This window comes from Temnothorax nylanderi, unplaced genomic scaffold (assembly GCF_030848795.1).
Source record: "Temnothorax nylanderi isolate EJ_2023f unplaced genomic scaffold, tnyl_v1.0 TNYL_tig0007_pilon, whole genome shotgun sequence".
Classification (NCBI taxonomy): domain Eukaryota; kingdom Metazoa; phylum Arthropoda; class Insecta; order Hymenoptera; family Formicidae; genus Temnothorax; species Temnothorax nylanderi.
The window spans coordinates 1,738,067-1,763,346 of record NW_027249069.1 but is presented as its reverse complement, the minus strand read 5'-3'; the positions used below and the strand labels follow the sequence as shown (position 1 = coordinate 1,763,346).

The 25,280-nt window shown below is 46.7% G+C and overlaps 4 protein-coding genes across 8 annotated transcripts in view; 3 read left to right on the top strand and 1 right to left on the bottom strand.

The window, feature by feature from the left end:
* Positions 1-277: 277 nt before the first annotated feature.
* On the bottom strand, positions 278-1,726 carry Med7 (mediator complex subunit 7). Its single transcript, XM_071720117.1, has 3 exons — positions 999-1,726; positions 732-884; positions 278-645 (listed from the first exon to the last, which is right to left on the bottom strand). Exons 1-3 carry the CDS (start codon positions 1,326-1,328, stop codon positions 448-450), a joined length of 681 nt encoding a protein of 226 aa, XP_071576218.1. The 5' UTR covers positions 1,329-1,726; the 3' UTR covers positions 278-447.
* A 147-nt stretch (positions 1,727-1,873) lies between these two features.
* The window catches only part of Btk29a (tyrosine-protein kinase Btk), a 31,522-nt gene continuing 8,115 nt past the window's right edge, over positions 1,874-25,280 (top strand). Inside the window, exons 1-4 of one of the 5 annotated variants that reach the window (XM_071720002.1) lie at positions 1,874-2,040; positions 2,735-2,917; positions 5,021-5,285; positions 6,030-6,344. In XM_071720002.1, the coding sequence (XP_071576103.1) occupies positions 2,038-2,040; positions 2,735-2,917; positions 5,021-5,285; positions 6,030-6,344 (766 nt within the window). In that variant the 5' untranslated portion in view covers positions 1,874-2,037. Of the gene's footprint in view, positions 2,041-2,358; positions 2,376-2,398; positions 2,418-2,444; positions 2,581-2,734; positions 2,918-5,020; positions 5,286-6,029; positions 6,345-20,541; positions 20,861-25,280 lie in introns of those variants that run through there. The other 4 variants (XM_071720014.1, XM_071720004.1, XM_071720011.1 and 1 more) reach the window with 4 other exon arrangements.
* LOC139781227 (uncharacterized) lies at positions 16,374-18,008 on the top strand. Its single transcript, XM_071720059.1, has one exon. It carries the CDS (start codon positions 16,483-16,485, stop codon positions 17,521-17,523), a length of 1,041 nt encoding a protein of 346 aa, XP_071576160.1. The 5' UTR covers positions 16,374-16,482; the 3' UTR covers positions 17,524-18,008.
* On the top strand, positions 22,348-25,275 carry LOC139781211 (uncharacterized). Its single transcript, XM_071720043.1, has one exon. It carries the CDS (start codon positions 23,532-23,534, stop codon positions 24,717-24,719), a length of 1,188 nt encoding a protein of 395 aa, XP_071576144.1. The 5' UTR covers positions 22,348-23,531; the 3' UTR covers positions 24,720-25,275.

The following is a 25,280-nucleotide window of genomic DNA, read 5'->3' as shown; positions in this document are numbered from 1 at the left end:
TAATATGTCTAGAACAGACACGTCTATGTAAGAACCGGTAGAATAATTGTGTTAAATGCGCTTAGATTTGCACAATCACATGGATGTAATCTCAGTCTTCTTAAATCTAGAATTTACGAGTTTTTATATATATATATATATATATATATATATATAATTTTTGTGTCAAACTTATGTATAATTAATGTATAAAGAATAAAACGTAAATTTTTAAACAATTGGAATCCTGTTTGTAGATGAACGAGCGATATAGGTACGCTTCAGATACCAGCAGCAGTTCTTTGTCCAAAGGATATATTTCTTTAAATATTGTCATTTTATTAAATAACTAATAACATTTAAAAAAAGATCACATTTTATCGTTATCTAGCATGATTTACAGACGCAGTTAATTCGAAGTACTCATTGGTAGATCAATTTACACACGGGAGTATAAAGAGCGATACCTCAGAACAGTCCATTCGAGGAAAGCATATCGTCTATCACTTTGCACATAATACGATCGCTCGGGCTGCAAGGATCCTGGGTCTGTTGCTCGAAGCCTAAGCTGTCCATGGATTCCATGGCTTCTGTGTTTATCGCGAGTTTGGAGTCCAGTTCCGTATCGGGAAGCATCTGTAAGGCGTGCTGCAGTATTTCTTGAACCTGGAGAATTCGATTTCAACGTCAGCCACAAGTTCAACATTGGCGATAACATTACGAAGATTCCAAAATCCGATATGTAAGTATACCTTTTCAAGATGTTTCTGAAAACGCAGCGCTGTCTCGTGACGTTGCCTTCGCTGCAGTTCCATCATGACTCGCAGCGTCTCTCTGGCCTGGTGCGGTCGAAATTCATTTAGCAGGTGATGAATGTGTATGAACAACAGACTAAGGTCCTCGACCTGCAAGAACGTTGACCGTTCAATTACAAAGTATAATCATGATCTCTCTACAGCGTCTCCGGGCTCGACGTCCAAATAAAAATAACAAAGAAGCTTTGCTCAAATTACACGTACCTTCTCCGCGCGCCTCGGACTGTCGGGGCACTGGACGAGCAGGTCGATCAGATCCAGGAAGTTGACGAGGAGCGAGTGATTGAGCTTCTTCAGCTCGCGCCGGCGGTCGAAGTGCTGCGGGTACAGCCTCTTGATGCCCTGGGCCTCGAGCGGCCGGATGATCGTGTCATCGGCGTTGAACACGTTGCCGAACATAGAGTAGCTGTCGTGGATCGGCGGCGGCGGTCGCGGGACACGTCCGCGCCGCACGTTCTCGTCCGTGTACAGATTGATGTACTGGACGGGCGGCAGCGGCAGGGAGCTCACCTGTATCGCCTCGGGGGCCGCCATACCTGGGGACGTCGTCGGCGAGCAACGGCGGAACGACAGCTCGGCTCGGCGAGCTCACATCGACGACGAGGTCGAGCGAAGAAGCGCGACGGGCGGAGAGGTTATGTCGCGCGCTTTCCTCCGGAAACCTCGCTCGCCTTTCGGCGGACGGTCCACTTTCGTCGTCGCGTGGCCAACGCGGACGTCGCCGCGAGGCCGCTCCTCCCGCGTCACGCCCGCGACGAGGCCCGGCAAGGTAAACGGGTTGAAACGCACACGCGAGCGAGGCAAAACAACAGACACGACGATGAGACGGCGAGACGGACGGTCGCGCGCGCGGTGCTTAGTCCGCCATCTTGCTACATCGCGGTCCTACGCGGGTCGGCGAGCGACTCCGGCGCGTCGGTTTTCCCCTCGCGAGATCCGGGACCTCCGGTGGCCCGCTCGCCGTTTCGCGTCCCCCGGGATATTCGCGCGACCCGCGGGACCGGCGACGCGCGCGCCTCGCCCGTGCCGCGCCGGCCGCCGCGCCGACCAGCGTAGTCAGGCATTTCCTGATATCTCGCGAATTCCCCGCAACGTCGCCCGTTTTGACAGATTGTCGGTGTGCGCGTACGCGCCCGTTCCACGTGAACTCTTTGTTTGGGGCGCCGGGCCGGGGCGGTCATGCATCCGACGGCGACGGGCGCCGGGACGACCGCGGGGTGGTAGCCGCACGTTTTCGTTTCGCATGGTAAGAGTCGCGCGGTACCGTCCGGCGCGAGCGTGTCCGGTACCAGCGGCGCGATCGCCGATATATCCGCGCGGCGCGGCGCGGCGACGGGCGGGGGAGACCCCGCATCGGCGTCGCCCCCGTGGAATTCGAATCGCGACCGAAAACGGTCGTGGGCGACGACCGCGCGACGCGCCGTCGCCGTCGCCGTCGCGGTCGCTTCCCGGCGCGCGACGCGCCGTCCTCGGGCCCGTCGGCGCGCCTCCCCCGACTCCGCCTCGGACCGGAGCGGACGGGCGAGGATCGGTTGCTGCCGCGACCGCCGACGGTCGCCCGTCGTTAATTGCACCGGACACGTGAGTCCGCGGGCGGGTTATGGGACGAGGAAAAAGACTCCGGTGTGCTATATTTAGATATCTCCTTCGCGTCCTTACTTATCTCGAGCGGACCGGATAAGCCGGATTGGCGTTGGGAGAAAGAGGGAGAGCGAGAGAGAACGAGAGAGAGAGATAAAGAGCTCTCGAATGCATTCTGTTTTGTTGTGTCGCTCCGTAGAGAAAGGTGTCAAATTAGGATATTGTGCAACAAGTATCAATTCTAGCCGCTCGTTAACGCGCGACGCGAAATATTGACGGCTGACGGCTCCTCCCCGACGACGACGACGGGGGAGCACAGTTTTGTCGTGCGGGAAAAATGATGGTTTCATTGTTGCTAGGGAGGCCCACCGGTGATGGCAGGGAAAGATGGGAAGCTAGAGTCAAAAGGTGGAGACGTTATTCGGCAGGGATTCATGGTGAAACGGTCCCAGAACAAGAAGCGCTTCACCCCGGTCAATTACAAGCAACGATGGTTCGTCCTGACGAAGCATTATCTCATTTACTACGACGGAGATGGTGAGGTGAGTTGCTCCGGATTCTCTCTGTGAATGTATATCTTTTCTTTTCTGTGACGAAGTCAAACTCGACGTGCCTCCCGCCGGCTTTCCCTCGTTTACAAAATTCTAATGAGACACGCGTGTCATTGTCGAGGCAATTTATTTTGTCAGCGTTATTGTGTTCTAAAATTTTTGTTTCACTGAAAGGGATTGCTATTATTGAAAAGAAAATTTTGTTATTTTAAAGAAAAATTAACAAACGATATTGTGTTCTAACAAAATTTGTTTTTATAATAGGGATTGCTGTTATTAAAAAGAAAAAAACTTTGCTATTATTGTAAAGAAAAATTGTAACAAATAACAACTGAATGCAGTTACATGGACGAGCAACTATAATTCCATGAGTTATCAGAAATACTTATTTTGAAACTTTCTTTACAATTACACAAAATTTACACAACACACACACACACACACACATACAGGCACAAAAGTAATATTAGTTAATTTCTTTTAATTGCAAATATGAATAATTTTAAATTCCAAAGATATTTTTAATTATTAAATTATTTTAATTATTAATATAATTGTAAATTTAATTAGCTATTAATAACAAAACATGGTAATTATAATTAATTCGACGCAATCGTAATATACGCCCGATGTTATTTCCATCAAACAAAAGCATTCGGGACAGGTGGGAGGAGAGGAGGAAGGGGGGGGGGGGAGGAGATCTCCTCTTTGTCGCGTAGGGTCCCTTTAATCTTGCGACGGCGAACGGGGTGGTGACCGGTAACTAACGGCTCGGTAACCGCGTGCGATCGTGACTAGTGCCACTACCGCCACTAGCTATCTCCGTTGTTAAGCGAACCGTTAGGTGGACCGGGCTGCTTTCGGTAGGGGGTGGCGGATAACGTGCGCCCCGTGATACCGTGTGTAAAATCGGTGGCGCAGGCGCCCTCCTCGTCCTTCCTTCCGCTTCGTCGTCGTTGGGTTCCCGATGCTGCTCGCTCGCTCAGTCAGTGGCCGTCGTTCGAGCTCGGTCTCGACGAAGCACGGATCAAGCTGATCTTCCGGTACCTCGTTCCGAGCACTCGGCACCCTTCCGCGAGTTGACGATCCCTCGGACGAGTCTATGACGCTTTGATCCCTGGTCTCCCGGGGGCAGCGCCGGAAGACGGAGGAAGGACGACACGCGACCTGGTCCCACAACGTAACTCAGCTGTTCTGACGAATCTCGAGCCTCGTTTGATCCCGATCTTGGGTTGCGAGATCGAGAATACCTTCCTCGGTCTTGGGAGTCGTACGACGTCGCGAGTAGACGAAGATCAGCTGCGATCTCTTGATCTTTTCTCTCATCGCTTCGAGAGGATCGCTTCCGTTCTAGACGTTCCGTGCGTCGTCATACTGATCTCGGACCTGGACACGGTGGTCCACGTGCGGATCCTCCGTAACACCGACTTCGTCGGACTCGTCTCGTTCACCGCGTCGTGAGATCTACAACGTACAACGTGGAGGTAAAAGGGAGTCTGAGTTTGGACACATTTTCCCTCCGCTTCTCTCTTTTGTTTGATTAGACCGTCCGTCGTCGGATGGAAAATCCATGTTGCGCGAACTCGTATAAATTCCGCTAGGAATGTCCCCGGAGAGGGTCGCTCGATGCCGTTCGCGCTCGTAAATTGCTTTTCCACGTCTGAAGTCTAGATATATCATATGTAGATATATATTGTACCCCCCAGTACTCCAAAGATAGATCCGCTGCTATTACGGTACTGATGTCTTATTGCATTTTGGTTTTGTCTTCAGAAATCAACATCCATGTGTGTTAAGGCTGTCTCATTTCTAAGTACAATTGGAACATCCTTCGACAACGAGCATCTCGACGTCGGTCCGACGCTTGACACATTTTGATATCTAAAATTTCTAATTTTGAAAATAATGTTATTATGTAAACATTCCTGTTGTTCTCGAGACCCTACGTACCTCTTCCCCCCCCCCCTCTCTCTTTCTCTCTTTCTCTAAGCTCCGCTCAGTGAAAGTTGTTGGTAGCGCCCGGATCCGGAGGTCGGCGCGATTTGATTTTTAATAAATTGTTAAATGTTAATCAGAAATCGTTGCTCGTTGCAGCGCCGCAAGGAACGCGGACGGATCGCCGTGGAGAGTGTCCACGTGGTGGAGACGGCCAGCCTCGGGAATAATGGTAGCACCGGTGCTGGAGGCGGTGCCGTCGGCGACGCGGCGGGCGGCGGCGACGCGGCCGGCGGGGGCGGCGGGATACCATCCGGGCTGCCGTTCCAAGTGGGATATCGGGAAGCTGGTCAGGAGTACACGCTCTACCTTCTCGCCGCTCGCGAGCAGGATCGCGCCGAATGGATACGTGCCATACGCGCTGGTAAGTATTCCTCTTCTTCCACCCCTGCGTCTTCCTTACGTCCCCCTTTTTTTTCACGTCGCTACTCGAGTCCGGATTTTGCGCTCATGTCTCTTTTGATTGCACTATATTTGATATCTTACAACTAGGAATTAAGTAGCATTAACGGTGAGCAGCTCTCGGCCCAACTTTTACAAATAAAAAGAACCTTTATATATCGTATATTTAAATACAAGGATAATGTTTGTAGACGACATGATTTTCATAAGAATCCCTAAGAACTTCTGACATTATGTGATACTGTACATACAATATACTTAAGTATTTCCTCTTTTAAAATATAAATTACTGTAAAATTAGTATTCATTATAATGGATAGCGCCCATTCAGTCAATGTCGAATTCCGAGAATTAAGTTCTAGCGCACTCGGTCATATACGCTGCCGCAATCTGTCATTTGAAGCGCGATATATCATTCTTAAGGACGATTCGCGAGCAACACTCATTTTTACACAGAGAGAAAAAAAGAAGTGTCAAATCTTGTATACTCGAATTAATGTGTTCATTGTTTCGTATACACACAACAATCTATAATCTTCTTGTAAAAATTTGATAATATATTTGATAATCTGTTCTTAGTTAAACTAATAAAATGACTTCATTCAAGCAAGTTTTCTTCATTTAACGCAATATAATCTCATTTCAAGATTTCCACGTTGAAACTAAAGATTTTTTCAAATTAAGAGTATACTTTTTTTTTGTGTAGTGTGCAGTGAGAATTCGGGGTTGAGCGGACGTTACCACGCGGGCCTGTGGAGCGGAAAACGTTGGTCCTGCTGCCGATTATCGACACGCTCCGCCGAAGGCTGCGACACTTGCAGCTCCTGGTCCTCGAAGCCAGCTACGAACGCTACGAATCCGTCCTCGACAACAACGTCGGCCTCGACAACATCGACGTCCGGCAGCACAGTTAACAACACCATTTCAACGACCACCGTCACGTCCGATCATCGCTCACAATCGACGAACGCCGAGGCGAATAACAATCCGATCGTCCAATCGCAGACCCGCTCAACAATCGGTTCGTACATTACATCTACTATATTTACACGCTTTCGTCCTCGTCTTTTGCAAAGCCGTAATTGGCTACTGATGAAATCGATACGCTTCTCGTTTCAATGTCCGATTCCACGGAAGTTCCGAGATTAACGTCGTTCAATAATGGATTCGTCAATTGTCGGGTAAAAAAATTGATCCGACAAAATTTTATTTATTTACTTCCATCGAATTTTTTTCATTCTCGATATATCGGTCATTTCTGTTATATACGATATGCCTGCCAAAACATCGCACTTTGCAGCTATGCAGCTATCAAACGAGCTGATTACGACTCAATTGGATTTATAAACAATCGCGATGTATATGAATGTTTGGGTTATCGCAGAAGAGATATTGTCCGAGCGTATTGAAATAACGCATAAAACGAATAGCCGGTCAATGGTGCATGCGAATGCAGCAAGGTGTAATTAACTGGTCGCAGCTTTATCGTTAAATATTTAGTAACGCGCGTAATAACGAGTCTATCTTGTTTCAAGATCGACCGATACCCCGTTCGCTGGAGCGTTATAACTCATTCTATATTGCCACTGAGCGAGATTATCCATATTGCGGATTAAGCAGCGGATCCCTCTACGAAGGAAAATCTTATTTTCCCCCGTTGGACTAGTGTGTAAGGACGGTAGAAAAGAATTTGTTTCCGAGCGATTGATTTTCTGAATCCGGATTTCTTATATCTTGCCCAACGGCTCGGAATCTCTATATAACTTGGAAAAGCTCATGCATTTCCAAAGGCGGAACGTACTTAAAGCTTGACGTATTTATGTAAGAGCAGACATTCAAAACGAATTTTCGCATTGATCTCGCGAAACTTGCACGTTTACATAATGGAAGAAGAACTGGGGACTACATTTTTAAGTCATCGAGCAAAGAAAATTAGTTCTTATTTGATCCGAGTGATTTCGTTTCGCAAACAAGCACGATTGATAAGTTACATGTAACGTGTCCATCGATATACGCTGATGTACGTGTTTTTTCGTTTTTGAGAGCCTTTTGTGTCGATCTCTCTTCGAGGATGAGACGGAAAACAATGAAACAGAAAGCTTTGCTGTAAACAGAACGGTATCCGAACCGGCGGCAATGTCGGAGCCTCTGGCGTCTGTCACGAAAACTTTTCTCTTAGACAGCGGAAGCGTGACATTTTTCTGTAACCGTTGAAACATCCTGACTTCTCTCGAACGGCAAACCCGAAACTCGAGTCGCGCAACCGTAAAAATCGTCCCGGTCAAGTGTCATTCTTCCCCAATAACCCGAGCGCTCCAGTTCCTTTATCGCTCGAAGGCAAGAAGACAGCCTTCCGATTTCGCCAATAATGTCTCCCCCCCCCCCCCCCCCCGCCGATGTCGCGTATCGGTAATTGAAATTTCGTATCTATGTGACTTCGCGTAATGAACGCATTTCCATCCGACGGAAAATGGAATTCGGGACGGGAGAAAGAAATCGCGAACTCTTCCCCGACGTGGAGATTAATCTGATTATAAAGCTCATTACTCGGATCAAGGGTAAACGCGAACTTGAGGAAATAGAGTTGTCGCCGATGAGATATATGACGGTCACAGAGAAAGAGAGAGAGAGAGAGCCGCGCGGTGCGAAAGATATATTGGAGCACGAGTTCGTACTTTGCGTAACTCTCATTCGCAAATATCCAGATGCCTGACATTCTACCCAGGGGCAAGTGACGCAGATGACAGTTTTTACGAAGGAAAACTTATTATTAGATAGCCTTTTATATTAAAAATCAATACACGCCATTGAACGATCGCGTAAAATATAGATGCCTGCATATCCCTTTGCCTTACGTATCGCTCGTATAATCCGCGAATATTAATGTGCTTAAATTGTTGGACGACTCTGTCATTTCCTGGGATGATATTTTTGACGGCGCGGTCTCTTTCCACGCGCCAGAGGTTTATCTTCCTCAAGCCGGTCCGTCATCCATTTGCGTTAAAGTCTCGAGCGAATATATTGGCGGCGATGAACCGCGCGAGAGGAACTTGCGATTATCTTCGAAGACGCGAAGACGAGGTCGACCTACTTAACGGCAAATTGAATTTCAAGACATTTTAATTGCAAATTCGAGCATTGAAATGCGCTCAATGCGCGGCCGGGCCGCGCCGCGCGTGTATCGAAAATATAAATTTAATCCTGATTAGTCAAATTTATTTCGACGCGCCGGAGCCAGCGGGCGCGTCGGCAAATTAATCCAATTAATTTGCTAAAGAAGCATTTTCACGCACGCACGCCTCTCTCGCCGGATTTCATCACGTTATCGTTTGTCAGGTTTTTTTTTCTTTTTCATCACTTCCGATAGTTTCGCCGAACTTAATGGCGTTACGTAACGACCACTATCCAGTTAACAATTATCCCAACTTCGGCCGGAGTAATCGCTCAGGGCGTTTCTCGATAAATTGCCCGAAATAAAGTTCCAGCGTTGTATAATACTTCGTTTAAATTGCGATCATCCCGTTCATTTGAAATCGCGGCGATTCGACGGAGAAGACCTCGCGTTCACATAGAAAAAAAAAGAAGTGTCAAATCAAGACTTATATACTCGTATATACGCAACAATCTGTAATCTTGAAATGAGATATATATTGCGATTAAACGAAAAAAATTTGCTTCAATGGAATTATTTACACAGTTAAACCAAAAAAAGGAACTTGAAATTCTACCTGACCGTAACGTTCGAACATTTATAAATACAGAATAAATATATCTTTCGCATCGTGATCAGCGAATGGCTCTTAATTAGGCCGGTTTCCTTCCAATTTTGGATTTCTAACAGAGCCTCAACTCAACGATTGAAATTCTATTCTTACAAGATAAGAAGAACATAGATTGTTGCGTACACACGTGTATATAAGTTTTGATTTGACACTCCTTTTTTTTCCTGTGCATCCAAATTGATATTCGCAACGTAGCGCCGACCTCCGCATTATTTCCACGGCTGATAGGCTTGCATTTATGCATGCAATATTCGATATCCTCGGCGCTTCTGCAGACGCGGTGTAGGACGCGACTCAGGACCCGCGTCTTAATTTATGACACGGCGATCCCGGGATTTGCAGGAGCAACGGCGACGCGTCGTCGTCGAAAATTTCACAAATCTGGAGCGAACGATCGCGTGTGCCACACGTGAGATTTCAAAGCGACACAGAGATTTAACAAGTGGATTTGAATGGGCCCGGATAACGTCTCTCCGCGCTTTACCCGCTTGTTACTCCTTTACCCTTTGACGGGCAACGGGTCTCTCGCGTCTCCCGCCTCCTGCCCCCCGCCCCCCCCTTGAATATCCTTCGCCGTTCGTTCGCGACGCGACGCGGGCTTCGCCTTTTATCCTTCGGAACCTGCCGCTTTAATTTGCCTCGCCGCGATATCAGACGTGACACGACTCCATTATATGAACGTCGAGTAGGTCGAGCACGCAATTAACAAGTTTGCTTGAGACCGGAGCGCGCGACGAGGCGCTACAGTTAGCAAATGAATGCAGCCGAGAGCTAAATCTTAACTACCTCTGACGTTGCAATAGCGCGCGGGGGGCGCATCGTGAAATGCAGTCGGCCTTTCTTTCCTCGAGGATCCTTGACTCCGTCGTCGAGCGACGGGAGTACATAGCGCGAACTGCGACGAGCCCCCCTTTCGCTTCATCCCCGCCGCCGTTTTCTTTTCTCCTGCCTTTTTCCATTTTCGCCCGGGAGACGAGATTTCCTCTGCGCCAGGGCGATCACGCGGACGCGGATCCGCGACATTCCGAGTCGTCGATGCCTTCCGCTAATTGAATCCTTTCATCGAATGTCGATCGAATCGACTCGCCTCTTCGCGATCGATTATTTTTACGTTCAAAGCGCGGCTTTTCAGCCGCTTCCGTTTCGCGTCTTTCCGAGCGATTGCTCCTCACGGCCGGTTATCGAGGGGGATATATATCCGAGGAGGCCGTCGAACAATCTGCACGCCGAAGCGTGGCGTAAAATAAAAATCAAACGAGCGGAGCGCGACGCGAGAATACGGCGGATAATCAATAAATATAGCGAGAGATTTGATTAAATAACCGATAGTGCGCAACCGGTTCGAAATTCCCTCCCCCGAAGGTAGTTTTGATCAAGGGAGGTATTACAGGGCGGGGAGGAAAGAAAACGGAGAAAAAAAGATGAGAATGTAGCGCGGCGACGGCGAGCTAAAGGTTGCCCGAGAGAGTGTCTCCGAGAGGTGCCTCCCGAGCGAACCGTTCAGTCGATGCAACCGCGTGCACAGAACCGTTTCCTTCTTGCCACTCTCCTCCTCGCGGTTCTGTCAAATCCCCGCGGCCTTGAATGAATCCGCGAGAAGGGCTCTCGCTCGCGGAAAGAATCGCTCGCCAGTTCTGGCCAGTTTGCCTTCCCGGAGACGCGAGACGCGAGGCGAATGCCGTCGAGCGGAGCTCTCGGATGATCACGATGGCTGATCCGAAAGTAGTAAGTGCCAATTAAGTCGGGAGGGTTCTTTCAAGCGGGAGGGACTCGCGCCCGTCGAGACGGACGACTCCGAGATTCTGTTTCTCGCGATACGCCGTTATTTGTCAGTGAATGAGTGCCACGAGGATAACTCTCAAATGTCCTGATGTTGTGATCCGAGGAATATATGTATATAGAGGTATCAATTGTCTCCCAGTGGGCCTATTCTGTAACTCTTAACGACAGTCTCGTTATCGTTATATTGGCGTTGCGCAGCTTTTTTACCATATATAAAATCTGCGCAACGCAAATATAACGATAACGAAACTGTCGTTAAGAGTTACAGAATAGACCCACAGATTCGACAGAGGTTCGTGAAAATTCCTCGCTAAAAGCTGCCCCCCTCCCGCTTCCCTTCTTTCGACAGAAGAAGCGAGCGAGAAAGTTGCCAAACGATTTCGATAACTCCTGCGGTCTTGATTGCGATCCAGGTCGGTCCTGACATCACCTCCCGCCTGGAAGTTTGACTACAATGACTACGAACTTCGGTCTGACTGCCGCAGTTGTTCGTCCGCACGCAAGCCGCGTATATACAATGCAGCAGAGACGGAAGTTAAGTTATTCGAAGGACCACAACTCCGGTGACTCCGATTACAAACGCAGATCGTCGGTCTTCCCACGAGATTATCGTCACGGCAACATCTCTCCTTCCCTCTTCTCTCCCTCATTATACTAAACGTGCCCAAGATACACGGAACGATCCGATGAAGTCCTTGCCAATTTGATTCGCGTTTCGCAAATAGGATTATAGCACGTTTTAACACAAAGATAGCCGGTCCCTAACCGCTACTTCGGCATACCGGTTTCGTTCCCGTCGTAAAAGTGCCTCTAGCCGCCCGCGCCGCGCCGCCGACCCCTCTCACTGTTAAAAGGCAAGTTTAGTCAGCGATGCGTGCCGCGTTATTACTGCAAGCCAGATTACTTTCCTACGCACCACCTCCTACATCACTCTCCCGGACCGCTTATTCTGTGCCTCGCTCTTCTTCAAAATTTCATTAGATCGTGCCGATCGAGCTATAACACATGACGGGAGAGATTGCCCACGCTGCCGGCCAATTACCGTCCTTCTCGCATTGTTATACATCCCTGAAGCATTGTTATTGTTACAATTATCAGAAATTCGATGAGAAATGTGATATTAATGAGACAGGGATGCGATATTATTAATTCGTTAAGAAACAATTGGATATACAATTACACGAACGCCTACCTGTGCTCATCGGAATATTGATGACTAATGATCGCTCGATATATATGGTGTATCTCGCGAATTATCCTTCTCTCTTTTGGATACAAGTCTATTTTTGTCTTAGGTGAATTTGCGAGGAGAGATAGCAAATTTTTAAGACAAGTTATTTATTATAGAATTTTGAAATGTGTTACATTATGAAAAAAACTCTTATATTATGAACAAAAAATACAATTTGGTTATATCGATTTTTTCATTTAATTCCGTCATATATTTTTAAATTACCTCACTGTATGAATATAAAAGGCGGACGTTTATTATTCATATAACGTTCCGGGCTTATTAGTTTTGTATAATTTTATATATATTTATATCACAATACAAATAAATAAACGAATATATGCCGACCTCAATTCTCTTATTAAATATTTTTTCGTATGCAATTCTGATACGTTCATCTGTACCTTCTTTGTCACGCAGAGACGAATCAGCGTTTAATTTAGTCTTCGTTCATGACCCGACTCGGTTATCTTATCGAATAAGCATAAATAAAAGATAAACGTCGACCATCCGTCATGACATTGCTTCACGAAACTGCTCGACAGCAACAAAGTTTAACAATGTTCAAGCATCACCTAATTGCTCTCGTTTTTTGGTGCGAAATTCGAGGATACGATGTGTATACGCTCAAACTGACACTGACATCGGTCTAAAGCCGCCGGAATATTTTTTGCCGTGTCCGCCGGCCTCGTTGCTAAATTCAGATAAGCAAAACAGCACAGGTAAATTAATCTAAATAAGCGAAATAGTACGGTTTGTAGGTAAATTTATATTTAGTGGTCTTTCATTCGGAAAAGAGGGTACAAAACGTACGGAGTCTTTTAAAATTTAAACTTTTTATCCTACTATTTTTTTCCTTCTAATTTTGCAACCGCTTGGTGTTCTCGATTTAGAGACAGAAAAACTTCCTATCCAGACCATGTTTCCTCAAAGATAGTGGGACTTATCAGACATGTTGACATTCGTGGGATTTCCCGCGACTTATTTGCCCGAGATTTACTTGCTTTTTTTAGATAAGATGTATTACATAAATAAATAAGTATTTCTAGACTAAGAGACGGACCATTGCTTTATGTGACTCGAGGAGTATTGAATGACTTTATTTATTTATCCGTCAGAGGAGTCGAGCAAGAAATCCGTGATCATGAACGAGCGGACTAACTACACAACGTGGGCCAGCAAATATTTTATATAAACGACAGTCAGTTCTTTAAGCGATTATTGTTAGATAAGAGGGATGGTTCTCTTTTGTCATCTGATAGTACGAGCACGCACAGGGTTTACCCTCACAAAGTTTCCTGGAACAAGGCTCGCCAGACTTGTATCCAGGACGGAGATAGAGAAAATAATTCATGATATACCGTGTATATTGAGCGATCGTCATTGAATGGATAACATTACGTGTATTTGTATAATCAGCTCAAAGTCGCTTGTATCAGAGAAATTAGAAAAATTAGCAGAGAGGATTTCTCATCGTATTTCACACGTGATTAGGTCATTTGGCTATTATCAATTCGAATTCCGAGGAAAGGATTCTTTCGCGTATGTTACAAGAGATAAACGCGAACGCGACTTGGCTCGGTCTTAACGATCTTTACGAAGAAGGCGACTGGGTTACCATCACGGACCAGGCTATACAAGACACAGAGTATATCAGATGAGTAAAAAGATGACAATGCATACCCGATAACAAGGATAAGGATCAGAATTGCGCAATTCTAATTAAGATTCAGGGAATGGACAATGTAAACTATAACACTGTGCATTATTTCGTTTGCGAAATCTCTACGTAACGTAAAACGTTACGTTAAGAGTTTATCGGTGTGTCCGCAGATATAAATCGCGCGTGAATATATATTTATAATGATACAAATAAATAAGACTGTATTTTCGCGTGATTTTTGTATTCTGAATTGATTAACATTTTTAGAGGACATCTTACTTTCGCGAACGGCGCTGATATCAAAATGTTTGCTGCGTTGTCGCAAGCTTGATTTTCCCTTACGCTAAACGTCGAAGGCGCGAGGAAGGATTGAATTAATCGCGAAGTGACACTGCGAGAATTAGACTCAGTTCCCCATTATTCCCCCTACTGACATTAGGAGTTTCATTCAACTGAACGATCGGTTTGTCTACGCGATCGGCGGCTGAAGCGCGATGATAGTGCACGGTTGAACTGGCAAATGTATATATCGTCGTATTTGAATTATTCGAGTACAGAAGGACGGATGGAAGGTGTCACGCGCGATATTATACAACCGCGTGGACACTATTCAGTTTACTTGAATGGCGGGTAATCGGGTTTACGAATGAAGACGAATGAAGACGATTGTGTTTGAACAAGCTGTTGGAGATGAAGGAAAGTGCGACAAAACTCCGGTTGCCGATGGACGTTCTGAAATTTCGCTACAAATTTCGATATATTATCACCGGACGGTCAATATTTTTCTGTATTCGATTTTTACACGCTTATTAGGCTTTATTAATTATTATACAGCTCACAGTTAGGTAATATATAGAAGTTCTAAAGCCTCCATATATTCTTCAAGTAATTTTCAAGTGTAATAAAATACATTCCATCGAACATCTCGATCATCCTTTTTCTATCTTTTATTCGGTAAAACATGTCATACTCGACGAGTGTGACATCTTGTCGTCTGTTAATTGCATTAACTTTCAACTTTAGCTTACATGGGTGTCTTATTCGGCATCCATCGTATATTATTGAATTTAATATTATTGAATTTTCTGTTCCCTGCCGTGACTTTTCTCTTTTCGCCTCACCTTCGTTTCTCAAAATAATCCGCTTATCCCTGGGACGCGTTTCGCAAAGTCTAGTTTCTGCGGCGGAGCAGAGTCCTCTTCAGAGAACACAATGTTTCCGACTACCGCAACAAATAAGGCCGACTCGTACGCGCGCGTGACGGTATTGGCAAATGTAGATTCAATAAGAGAGGAGCGACTGGTGTGGCGAGACGAGATTGGACGTACTCGTAGCTGCTGGTCTAATAGCCTCCGACAAATAAATTGTGTATACCGTTTTGCCACACGAGAGACGGTGCAAAAGAAGTATTTAACTGCAAGGGTAATACGGATGACGGGGAAATAAAAGGAACTCGACATGCTCACGGACACATTGAGTGAATCCTGCTCGCTTTTTATTTTATAGTGAATATATATAATAAATATACTTAATTATAATTATTAGGTATATATAATAATTAGTGAATTATATATATTTTATATATATATATATTATATATATATAATAATTACAATTATATGTATATATTTACAAAATATGTGATACACTGCTGCATTTTGCGAAAAAGATTACCATTACTCGTCGTATGAATATAAAATAATTAGGAAAAGTGTACGCGTTGAAATATATAATAGATATCGTACAATCAATAACGAGTTAATTACTGTCACGCATCATCAAGACGTACCATGGAGTATTTGAGGCACTCCGGGGAGGCCTGCGCATAAATCCAAATGCATATTTGAATATATTGGACTGTCAGAGATGTTCTATAGCGCGCAATTGTGTCTCAATGGAGATTCGTCCGCGACCACGGAAACCGCAAATGGAAAACCGTCGTAAAAAGCATTTCAAACCTCTCCGTACCTGCTCTTCGTGTATCGATTGGCGCGGTGAATCGGCGAGCACGATTCTTCCGCATATTGCCACGACTGGATAGAAACTTCCAGCGCCCGTTTCCTATTTCTTACGTTCCCGCACCGATTCGCGAGATCGGTCGACGCGAATCTCGGGAGAGGGACTCGATAGTCGATCGGTGGACTCGCGACATGGATTCGTGCCAGCATTTATCCTCCTCACGCTCGGAAGCCTGTTTTCCTTCTCGTCTGTACAAAAACGCAGAGGGATGTAAACCGCTTTACGGGAATACGCTGTGTCCGCGCGACGCGGCCACGGAGAGAAATCGATTGGAGCCTGCAGGAATCCGGGACGACTCCATGAAACTCAATGAAATCGACCGCGCTAATGTGGCGAATAAACGAATCGTTCGTGGCGATATCACGTTCGGTCAGCCGGCTAATCTGCTCCTCCAGCGAGGGTCTCTCGACTCTTCGATTGCTCGTACGATTAAAGCTAGCGCCAGATTGCGCAATTAGTGATGATTCGCGCTCTGCAATTTCGTCCGAAAAAGCCGCTCGATCGGTATAGGTCGATGGGGGAGAATGCAATCGCGCTAGTTTCTCAGCAAGTGACGATAATCAATGCCAAAAGTCACGCTGCGCTATCTAATCGCTAACTCTCCACGAGATACAAAACCCGTAATTGCAGTTGCGTCCGTGTCACTCGGTTAGGCGCGTCGACTGACTCGAACTCTCTCGCCATGTCGCGGTTTCTTCTGCTCTTTTCGCAAGTCGTTATCCTGTTTCTCTCGGCGAGGGCCTCGTCGGAGGTGAAGGAGCCGACCTGCCGGGATAACGATGGTTACAACGTTTGCCACTACAAGGGGGTCCTCGTCGAAGTTACGCAAAGCCGTTTCGAGGACCGATTGGACCTCAGCGACCTGGACCTTTTGGCGATTCGAGAGAACGCCTTCAAGAACGTGTCGGCGACGCACTTGTATCTGAATCAAGGCAACCGGATATCCGTGTTGAAGAGGGAATCTTTCCGCGGTTTGCCCAACTTGGAGCGCCTCCACTTGGACGGCAATGTGGTACCGTTATCGGGACACTTGTTCGCGGATTTGGGACACCTGCAATCGCTGTCGTTGATCTTCAACAAGATCGATTCGATACCGAAGGACTCGTTCGCCGGCTTGTCAAGCCTGATTTGGCTCTACCTAGGTCACAACGATATCGAAGCGATCGAGGCGGAATCCTTCTCGAATCTTAATCCCGGACTGCTGTACCTTTGGCTCAACTGGAATAAAATCTCTCGCGTCGCGCCGGATTCCTTCGCCGGGTTAACCGAACTGAGTCGCCTTCACTTGGACTACAATCGGCTAGAGGACTTGCCGAGCGGTGCCTTTCGAGGATTGAACAAGCTGGAGGATCTTTACTTAAATGACAATCGGATAACAAGCATTTCCAGGTCGCTCCTTCGCGACTTGGTCGGTCTGAAGAGACTCTATCTTCAGCAGAACGAGATCAGCGCTCTCGACCCGGGAACTTTCCGGGAGCTGTCTCAGCTGGAACTACTGCGACTGGACGGAAACAAATTGTCTCACATTGTAGTCGGCACTTTTGCCGGACTCTCCAATCTGGAAGACATCAAGCTGTCGGACAATAACATCAGCGCTGTGGATAATGGCGCTTTCGCTGATCTCGTCAAACTGCGAAATCTTTACTTCGGTGGCAACAACTTCACCGAAATCGACAAGGAGTTCAGCGACCTTCCTGAAGTCATTGTCAGGACGACGCCCTAGGGATCTGTTTATATCTCATAAAGGGACAACAAACCCTTGATCCCTTACATTTTGTTAAATTTTTGATATGTTGTTTTTTTCGATATCAATAATAAATTGACCATGCTTATGAGAGGAAGTTGCATTCATAAAACGCATTTGATGCAAATTAGTAATGTGTTTTAAATATTTCTTTGATAGATACCATTCAAAAAACGTGTACATATTGTGACCATATTGATAGTGCACAAATTGAAAGTTCCGACCCCGAAGATTAATTGCCATGGAATGTATTTTTCTTGTCGTGCGTGTAAACAATTACCGACACGAAAAGTTTTAAACATTAATGTTTGATAAACTGTTGCGCACTAGACAGAGTTACTGTACTTTATATTAATGAATGGGGTGTACAATAAGATATAAAAAATTTAAAAACTCAAGGGTTGGTCCCCTTATCATGAATTCCTTCGCGGCATAAAAAAAATAAATAAATCCTTTAATCACAACTTCATGCGTTATCCTATTCGATGTTATAATATTATTTGAAACTCGATCGACCGTGCTAATGTGGCGAATAAGTGAATTGTCCGTAACGATATCGCGTTCGGTCAGCCAGTTGATCTGTTCCTCCCACGAGGTCTCGCGACTCTTCGTACGATTAAAGCTACCGCCAGATTGCGCAATTCGTTATGACTCACGCTCTTTCGTTTTTTCCGAAAAAGCCGATCCATTGACCAATTGGCACGAATTCAAACTCGACGAGTATGTTCATTCACGCTATTCACGAATTTCATAGCGAACCAGGAATATAGTCTGGCGTTAGAAACTCGCGATAGATTCGCAATAAAAATAAGGACCCGAAAATCGGCCTTGCACTTATATGCGCGGTGAAATTACGCTCGCTCCGGAAACCCAGTTACGCATTTGGCTCGAGAGTGCCCAGTTGGAACAGGTACCTCTTTTCTTTGCGTTTTGACGGACTGATTCTTCGGGAAAACGGTCGCGAGACGCGCTGGTAGCGGCTCTGCCTGTGACAGACGCCTCTTGTTCGACTCACGGCTCTCTATTTTCGCGATTCGGGTCGTACACGCCGGCGTATCGCGCTCAGGCTTTTGTTACGACGGCCGACGGTGGGGTCGGAAGACTCCTCCCGGGCCCGAAGAGCCCGAATGCATAATGGTGAGCCGCCGAGGATTTTGCAGCAAATTCGGAAGAGGCGGAATCGATATTCCACTCGCTGCGCCGTGGCCGCGGCCGCGCCGGAGCGGAGCGAGTGTCTGTACGGCGCGGCGAGGGATTCGCGCAAATTCCATGAGCCGAGAGTCCGTGGATTCCCTAACGAGCCAAAAACTTCCGTGCAGCATCCTCGCCGGCTCTATCCGCCGCGTAATAACATTGTTCCCTCGACGCCTGTAACAGCGTCAGCCGTGCCGAGCTGATTTAAATGCGCGCGAGAACGTCCGGAAAAACGTCTCGAGAGGTGCCGTCGAGCCTGTCGTCGATACGGCGGTATTCCGCCGCTGTCGTTCGTGCTCGGAAAACTCGACAAGATGTATCATTGAGCTCTCAAGTATACGGTGACGGAAGCCAAGGAGACGGGCACGAAATTCGATTTAGCGTGAGGCCCGATAACGACGTCGTCGCGCATACCGTCCCGCGGCCTCCACCTCGCTTCCTTCTCTTCGTCGTTTTTCCCCTCCCTCCCTCCCTCCCGTCGCCGTGTTCGCCGACGCTTTATTACGTCCTTTTATCTTCATTAGACCCGGGAAGTTTATTTATCCGCGTTGCGCTAAAAAACGCGCTTTATTTGTCGCCGGGCTTACACGTTTCCCTCCCCTCCTCCGCGCCTACCGCCTGTGTTTTAAGTTGCTGCTTCCCGTGGCAATCTTAGCGCACACTTAATTGGACATCGCCGAGAGACCGGTACCAGATAGGTGCTTGTCGCAAAGTGCTGAGTTTGCTGGTAAGCTGGTCTACAACGTCACCAGCCATTTTCCCAGGTTCTATAACTTCTACACGGCGCACTCCGGTTACCCGAGAGGAATTGACGCGAGCCGATATCGATATTCGTCAATTCGATGTCGCGCGCAGAAATGGTCCGTCGTAGCGAACATCCTTATTTTAATTTTCCCCCTTCCCGAGTGACTGCGACCAAAAAAAGCGCACGGTGAATTATTTTAGTTTATTCGAAAACAAGTCCCGACAAAATCTTTTGATTTTTTCTTCTAGATTTCTTTCTTTATCGAGTTACGAGGAAGAGATAAGGACCGAGAGGGTACTCGTACGATTAATAAATCGACTGATAAAGAAGGAGCTCAGAGCAATAGGGAGTTCATGTCGTTAATAATACTTTTATGTGAATTTTTGTATATTTATTCCCACTCACAATCAGTAAAAAAAAACCCGTGCGCCGAATATTTTTCAGTTTTAAAACACAACTTATTGTTGGAACAGTAAATCCACATAAATCCGGTTAAATTGATTATCGATTTAAGCATTTTTTATATTATTTTATATTAAATTATAAAATATTGTTTTATATTATTGATTTAAGCATTTTTCATTACTATTTTATATCATATCACTATAAAGAATTTATTGCGAAAAATATCGCCCCATAAATATTTGATTCCCAATCGAATTTATCGTTATCTCTCACTGTACAAGTCTCCTTTTTTTTACTTTATTCCCTGATATATTATATTAATTTCCCACGATAAATCAGAGAATCTCGCACCTCGTTCAACGCTTCCTGGCGTAATTGGTCTCCGGATGTATCAGCGATATTAGTTTCCGGGTTAGAGTACGGACAGGAACAACGTCCACGTAACGCATCGCGCGCGTCACAGCGCGTGTCGAAGAGTCGTCTTCGGTCTACGGTCGGCGGCATTAATCGGCGGCGAGGGAAGACTTCCGTGAAGGTGAAACTCCGAAAGGAAGGGGACCAAGCGAGACGGGGACGACGGGGACGACGGGGACGACGACGACGACGACGACGGGCTCGGTTCCCTTTCGCGTTGCTGCTCGGCGCGAGCGACCAGTCGCGCGCGCTTAGACGTTCTCGAGCCGAGCCCAGTCCGCGTCGAGCCGCTTCCACGGCCGCTTCCGCGCCTTTCCTCTCCGAGGCCGTCCACGTCTCTCGCAAAGCCTCGGTGGTCGAGAGAGCGATCCCCGTCGCGTGTGCCCCGGTCTGTGTGTGTGTCGTTCGTCTCGCGCGCTGCCAGATGCTAATTGCGACGGGCAATTAGCCGGCCAACGGGAGCTATGCTGGTGATAAGCGCCTTAAAGCAGGTCGCGAACGCCGCTACCAACGCGGTACACTCGGCCACCGGCAACGTTACTGGACACAGTAATTCCGGTGAGTCGGCTGGACCTTTTCGGAAACTTTCCTTCGCCTTTTGGAATTCGAAGTTCGATCCGCTCGCCGATAACGCCACCAGGCTGCGCCTGGTATCGGTTTCGATTTTCTTCTGGTTCAGTCCAGTCGACGCGAGACCGATGGCCTTTAAAACACGGAGCTATTAGCATATTTTGCAGCGAGCCACTTTCGTTTTAATGAAATGAGAAGTTAAAATCGCTCTGTCGCGATTAAAAAAAGTACGCTCAACGCGTTTGAGAGGATAACGTGAAAAATTCGTAGAACAGTCCGCCGTGGAAACTCGCGTTCTCCATTCGTAACGTGGGATTTGTAAGAACGCTATACACGCAGGTGAAACGATCCAGTGCCTATCGCGTTCTCTCTCTCTCTCTCTCTCTCTCTCTCTCTCTCTCTCTCTCTTTCCCCCCTTCCTCGCTCCTAAATCTTCTCCCACGCTCGCTCCTTATTTTTCAGCTTTTCGGTTCAGCTCGCACCGTGGAAAGCATCCGCGTATACATTTCTTTATTATCTCCGCGCGCGGAGAAATATCGCTTGCGCAAAATGTAAAAGGTTACACGGAGGAGCGAGCGCGCGCGAGCACGACCGACCTCCATCGGTTTCATAAGAAACGGTACCACGACGGCGTGTAACTTTCTTGCCACGCCTAATGTCAAGATCGCAACGTCGATCGACATGTGGATCATTTTGCATCACGCATTTTGCGGAGAAGCGTGCGTACACCCCCTGCGGGGACGCGCCAGTAATACAATCTTTAACAAATAAAGTAAAATAAAAAAAATCTGCGTCCGCGATCGCGAAGTACAGGTCCAATTACAGAGTCGCGGTTACGCGAGAGCAGGGGAATTGCGATAAGAAATTGTCAACGAACTCGACTCGCCGAGAGTCGAGAGAGGTTGAGGCAAATGTTTCTCGCTCCGTTCCAAACTTGATCGTACGAACTCGGTAAAAAGCCCAGGCGGCTCTTATGTAAAATAGAGTGCTCCGCGTAGCGACTTCTCGTGCGGAGTTCGACGTACCACCACATCCTGTTAAGGCGATTTTCCACGTATTAAAAGTCGATTAAGAGTATACCTGGGCAAATGTCAATTACTTGCGCGCGTACTTACCGCGGCGGCGAGGCGTAATGCTGGCCATTACAGGTGACATTCACCGGCTGCATAGACGTCGACACGTCGGTCGGGCCGCTGTAACGCGGTCATTGTATTTGCGCACCGGTTGCACGAGCGTTCCCCTCCGAGCGGAGGAGATACATGACGAATCTCAATAAAAGCCCGATCGACGACGAGGTTGTCGAAGAAGAACAAGGCTCTGACAAAGCGACCACGACGTGGAAATTGTTACAATAATCGTGAGTTTGCTAACCGACTACCCGGAACACGTCGAGGCGAGTAGTTAGCTGCAATTATGCTCGCGTATTTATTATCGCGTGCGTTTTCTTTCTTTCTTTTTTTCTTCGCGCGATAATAGACCGTGGCTCGTCATCGTCCTCTCCGAGAAGCAATTAAATGAAGTCGCCAGCCGAAGCTGGCTCTTGAGAAAAATGTCGAGCTACGCAAAGCGCGAGATTCCGCCGCGACGAGCAACGCGAATACTCGATTCTCTTCTCCCTCGTTCGGCTGATATTTATGCGCCTTCGTCACATTAACGACTCGGGTTTGTCATTAACCGCAGACCGAACGAGATCGCGGAGTGCTCGCGGATCGAGAAACCGAGCGAGCAAGTGAGCGAGTGGGATGTAACATCGTTCGATGACCTCGCGAGCGAGAGGCGAATCGCTCTTCTGATGTTTTCACCAATACCTTAGAAAGTTCCTCGGCACCGCTCGCGAGACGCCGCTAGCCTTGAAAATCGCTCGCCGCGGTACATATTTGTCGCATTTCTCGACCGGGTTGCACGTATTTCGTTGCACGGATCGTTCGTCGTTCATTCCGGAGTCATTACTCGTCCGGAAAAATTCATATACTCGCTGGAAAATTCAAGATCAACCGCGGATCTCCTAATCCTAATCTTTTAGAGGTCTTGGAATTAACACGATTTTAAACTTTGACGGTAAAAGCGCAGCGCAGCGTGAGATAAACACACGCTGCAATTTTTGAGGGGAGAATTTATTTACGTTGGTAAACATTTAATAACGCACGTGTGTACAATGACAAATATAACGTGGAATTATTGAAAAATACGAATTGCCTCGGGTAAAACGTACAGCAAAACGGATTATCCATCTCGGGGATGCTCGCGTTCTTAGTTCTTATACAACGAGTATTATTTTTCTACTGTTTCACTCCACTTTCCGTGATCGCCTCACTCGTCCCGGGTGCTCACTGGACTATTACGTACTTTCTACCGCTCGTTACAGACAATCAGTGGCGAATAACCTGCCATCGGTGATGCGCGCGGTTCGCTAAAAGCCGACTTGCGATTATTAAGGGCCGCGTTTAATGCAAGATATTCAGCTGCGCGTTCGTTTTAATTGACGCGATTAATTCAGGCGTTTTGACGCTACCGAGATAATTTTTTTTTTAATCCAGTACATCCGGTCGTCGTCGTCGTCTGTGAACCACACTTTTCGTATATTTGAAACTTTGACACTTCATAATCGACTCCTCTTCTAAGAATGCAGTCGCGCTAGTTTCTCAGCAAGTGATAATCAATGCCAAAAGTCACGCTGCGCTATCTAATCGCTAACTCTCCACGAGATACAAAACCCGTAATTGCAGTTACGTCCGTGTCACTCATAGGCGCGTTGACTGATTCGAAATCTCTCGCCATGTCGCGGTTTCTTCCGCTCTTTTCGCAAGTCGTTATCCTGTTTCTCTCGGCGAGGGCCTCGTCGGAGGTGAAGGAGCCGACCTGCCAGGACAACGGCAACGTTACAACGTTACAACGTTTTGGTTACAACGTTTGCCACTACAAGGGGGTCCTCGTCGAAGTTACGCAAAGCCGTTTCGAGGACCAATTGTCCCTATTGGACCTCTGTGACCTGGACCTCTTGGAGATTCGAGAGAACGCCTTCAAGAACGTGTCGACGGACACCTTGCATTTGGATCTAGGCAACCGGATATCCGTGCTGAAGAGGGAATCCTTCCGCGGTTTGCCCAACTTGAAGGTCCTCTACTTGGACAGCAATGTGGTACCGTTATCGGGGCACTTGTTCGCGGATTTGAGACACCTGCAGTTGCTGTCGTTGATGTTCAACAAGATCGATTCGATACCGAAGGACTCGTTCGCCGGCTTGTCAAGCCTGATTTGGCTCTACCTAGGTTACAACGATATCGAAGCGATTGAGGCGGAATCCTTCTCGAATCTTAATCCCGGAGTGGAGAGCCTTTATCTCGACAAGAATAAAATCTCTCGCGTCGCGCCGGATTCCTTCGCCGGGTTAACCGAACTAAATTACCTCTACTTGGACTACAATCAGCTAGAGGACTTGCCGAGCGGTGCCTTTCGAGGATTGAACAAGCTGAAGAAACTTTACTTAAATGACAATCGGATAACAAGCGTCTCCAGGTCGCTCCTTCGCGACTTGGTCGGTCTGGAGAGGCTCTATCTTCAGCAGAACGAGATCAGCGCTCTCGAGCCGGATACGTTCAGGGATCTGTCTCAGCTGAAACATCTGAACCTGAGCGGAAACAAACTGTCTCATATTGTAGTCGGCACTTTTGCCGGACTCTCCAATCTGGAAGACATCACGCTGTCCGACAATGGCATCCACACGGTGGACAATGGCACTTTCGCTGATCTCGTCAAACTGCGATATCTTTACTTCGGTGGCAACAACTTCGAAATCGACAAGGAGGTCAGCGGCCTCCCACATGTCACTGTTATTACGAAACTTTAGGGATCTATTTATATATCGCAAGGGGCAACCAACCCTTGAATTTTGCTAAATTTTTTATATATTACAATACATTCCATTCACTGATACAGATGATAGTAACTCTGTTCAATGCGCAATAATTTATGAAATATTAATGTTTAAAATGTTTTTTTCGATATTAATTATAAATGAACCATGTTTATGCAAAGAAGTTGCATTCATAAAATGTGCTTGGTGCAAATTAATAGTGTGTTTTAAATGTTTCTATGATAGATATTCTTTGAAAACATGTACAGATTGTGATCATAATCGATAGTGTACAAATTGAAAGTTCCGACACCGAAGATTAATTGTCATGAAATGTATTTTTGTTGCTGTGTATGTAAACAATTACGGACAGGAGAAATTTAAACAATTTCATAAACTATTGCGCATTGGACAGAGTTAGTATACATTGTATCAGTGAATGGGGTGTAGTGTAACATAAAAATTGAAGAGGTCAAGGGTTGGTTATCTTTTTCTCAGCGTTGAATGCTTCCTGACATAAGAAATAAATAAATAAATTTTTTAATCGCAACTTCA

What these genes read in the sequence shown, in the direction of transcription:
- Med7 (XM_071720117.1), bottom strand. Translation starts at nt 1,328, where the DNA reads ATGGCGGCCCCCGAGGCGATACAGGTGAGCTCCCTGCCGCTGCCGCCC. An exon ending in GTCCGAGGCGCGCGGAGAAG is followed by an intron (nt 885 to 998) that starts GTACGTGTAATT and finishes ACGTTCTTGCAG; the next exon opens with GTCGAGGACCTTAGTCTGTT. An exon ending in TTCAGAAACATCTTGAAAAG is followed by an intron (nt 646 to 731) that starts GTATACTTACAT and finishes CGAATTCTCCAG; the next exon opens with GTTCAAGAAATACTGCAGCA.
- LOC139781227 (XM_071720059.1), top strand. Translation starts at nt 16,483, where the DNA reads ATGTCGCGGTTTCTTCTGCTCTTTTCGCAAGTCGTTATCCTGTTTCTC.
- LOC139781211 (XM_071720043.1), top strand. Translation starts at nt 23,532, where the DNA reads ATGCCAAAAGTCACGCTGCGCTATCTAATCGCTAACTCTCCACGAGAT.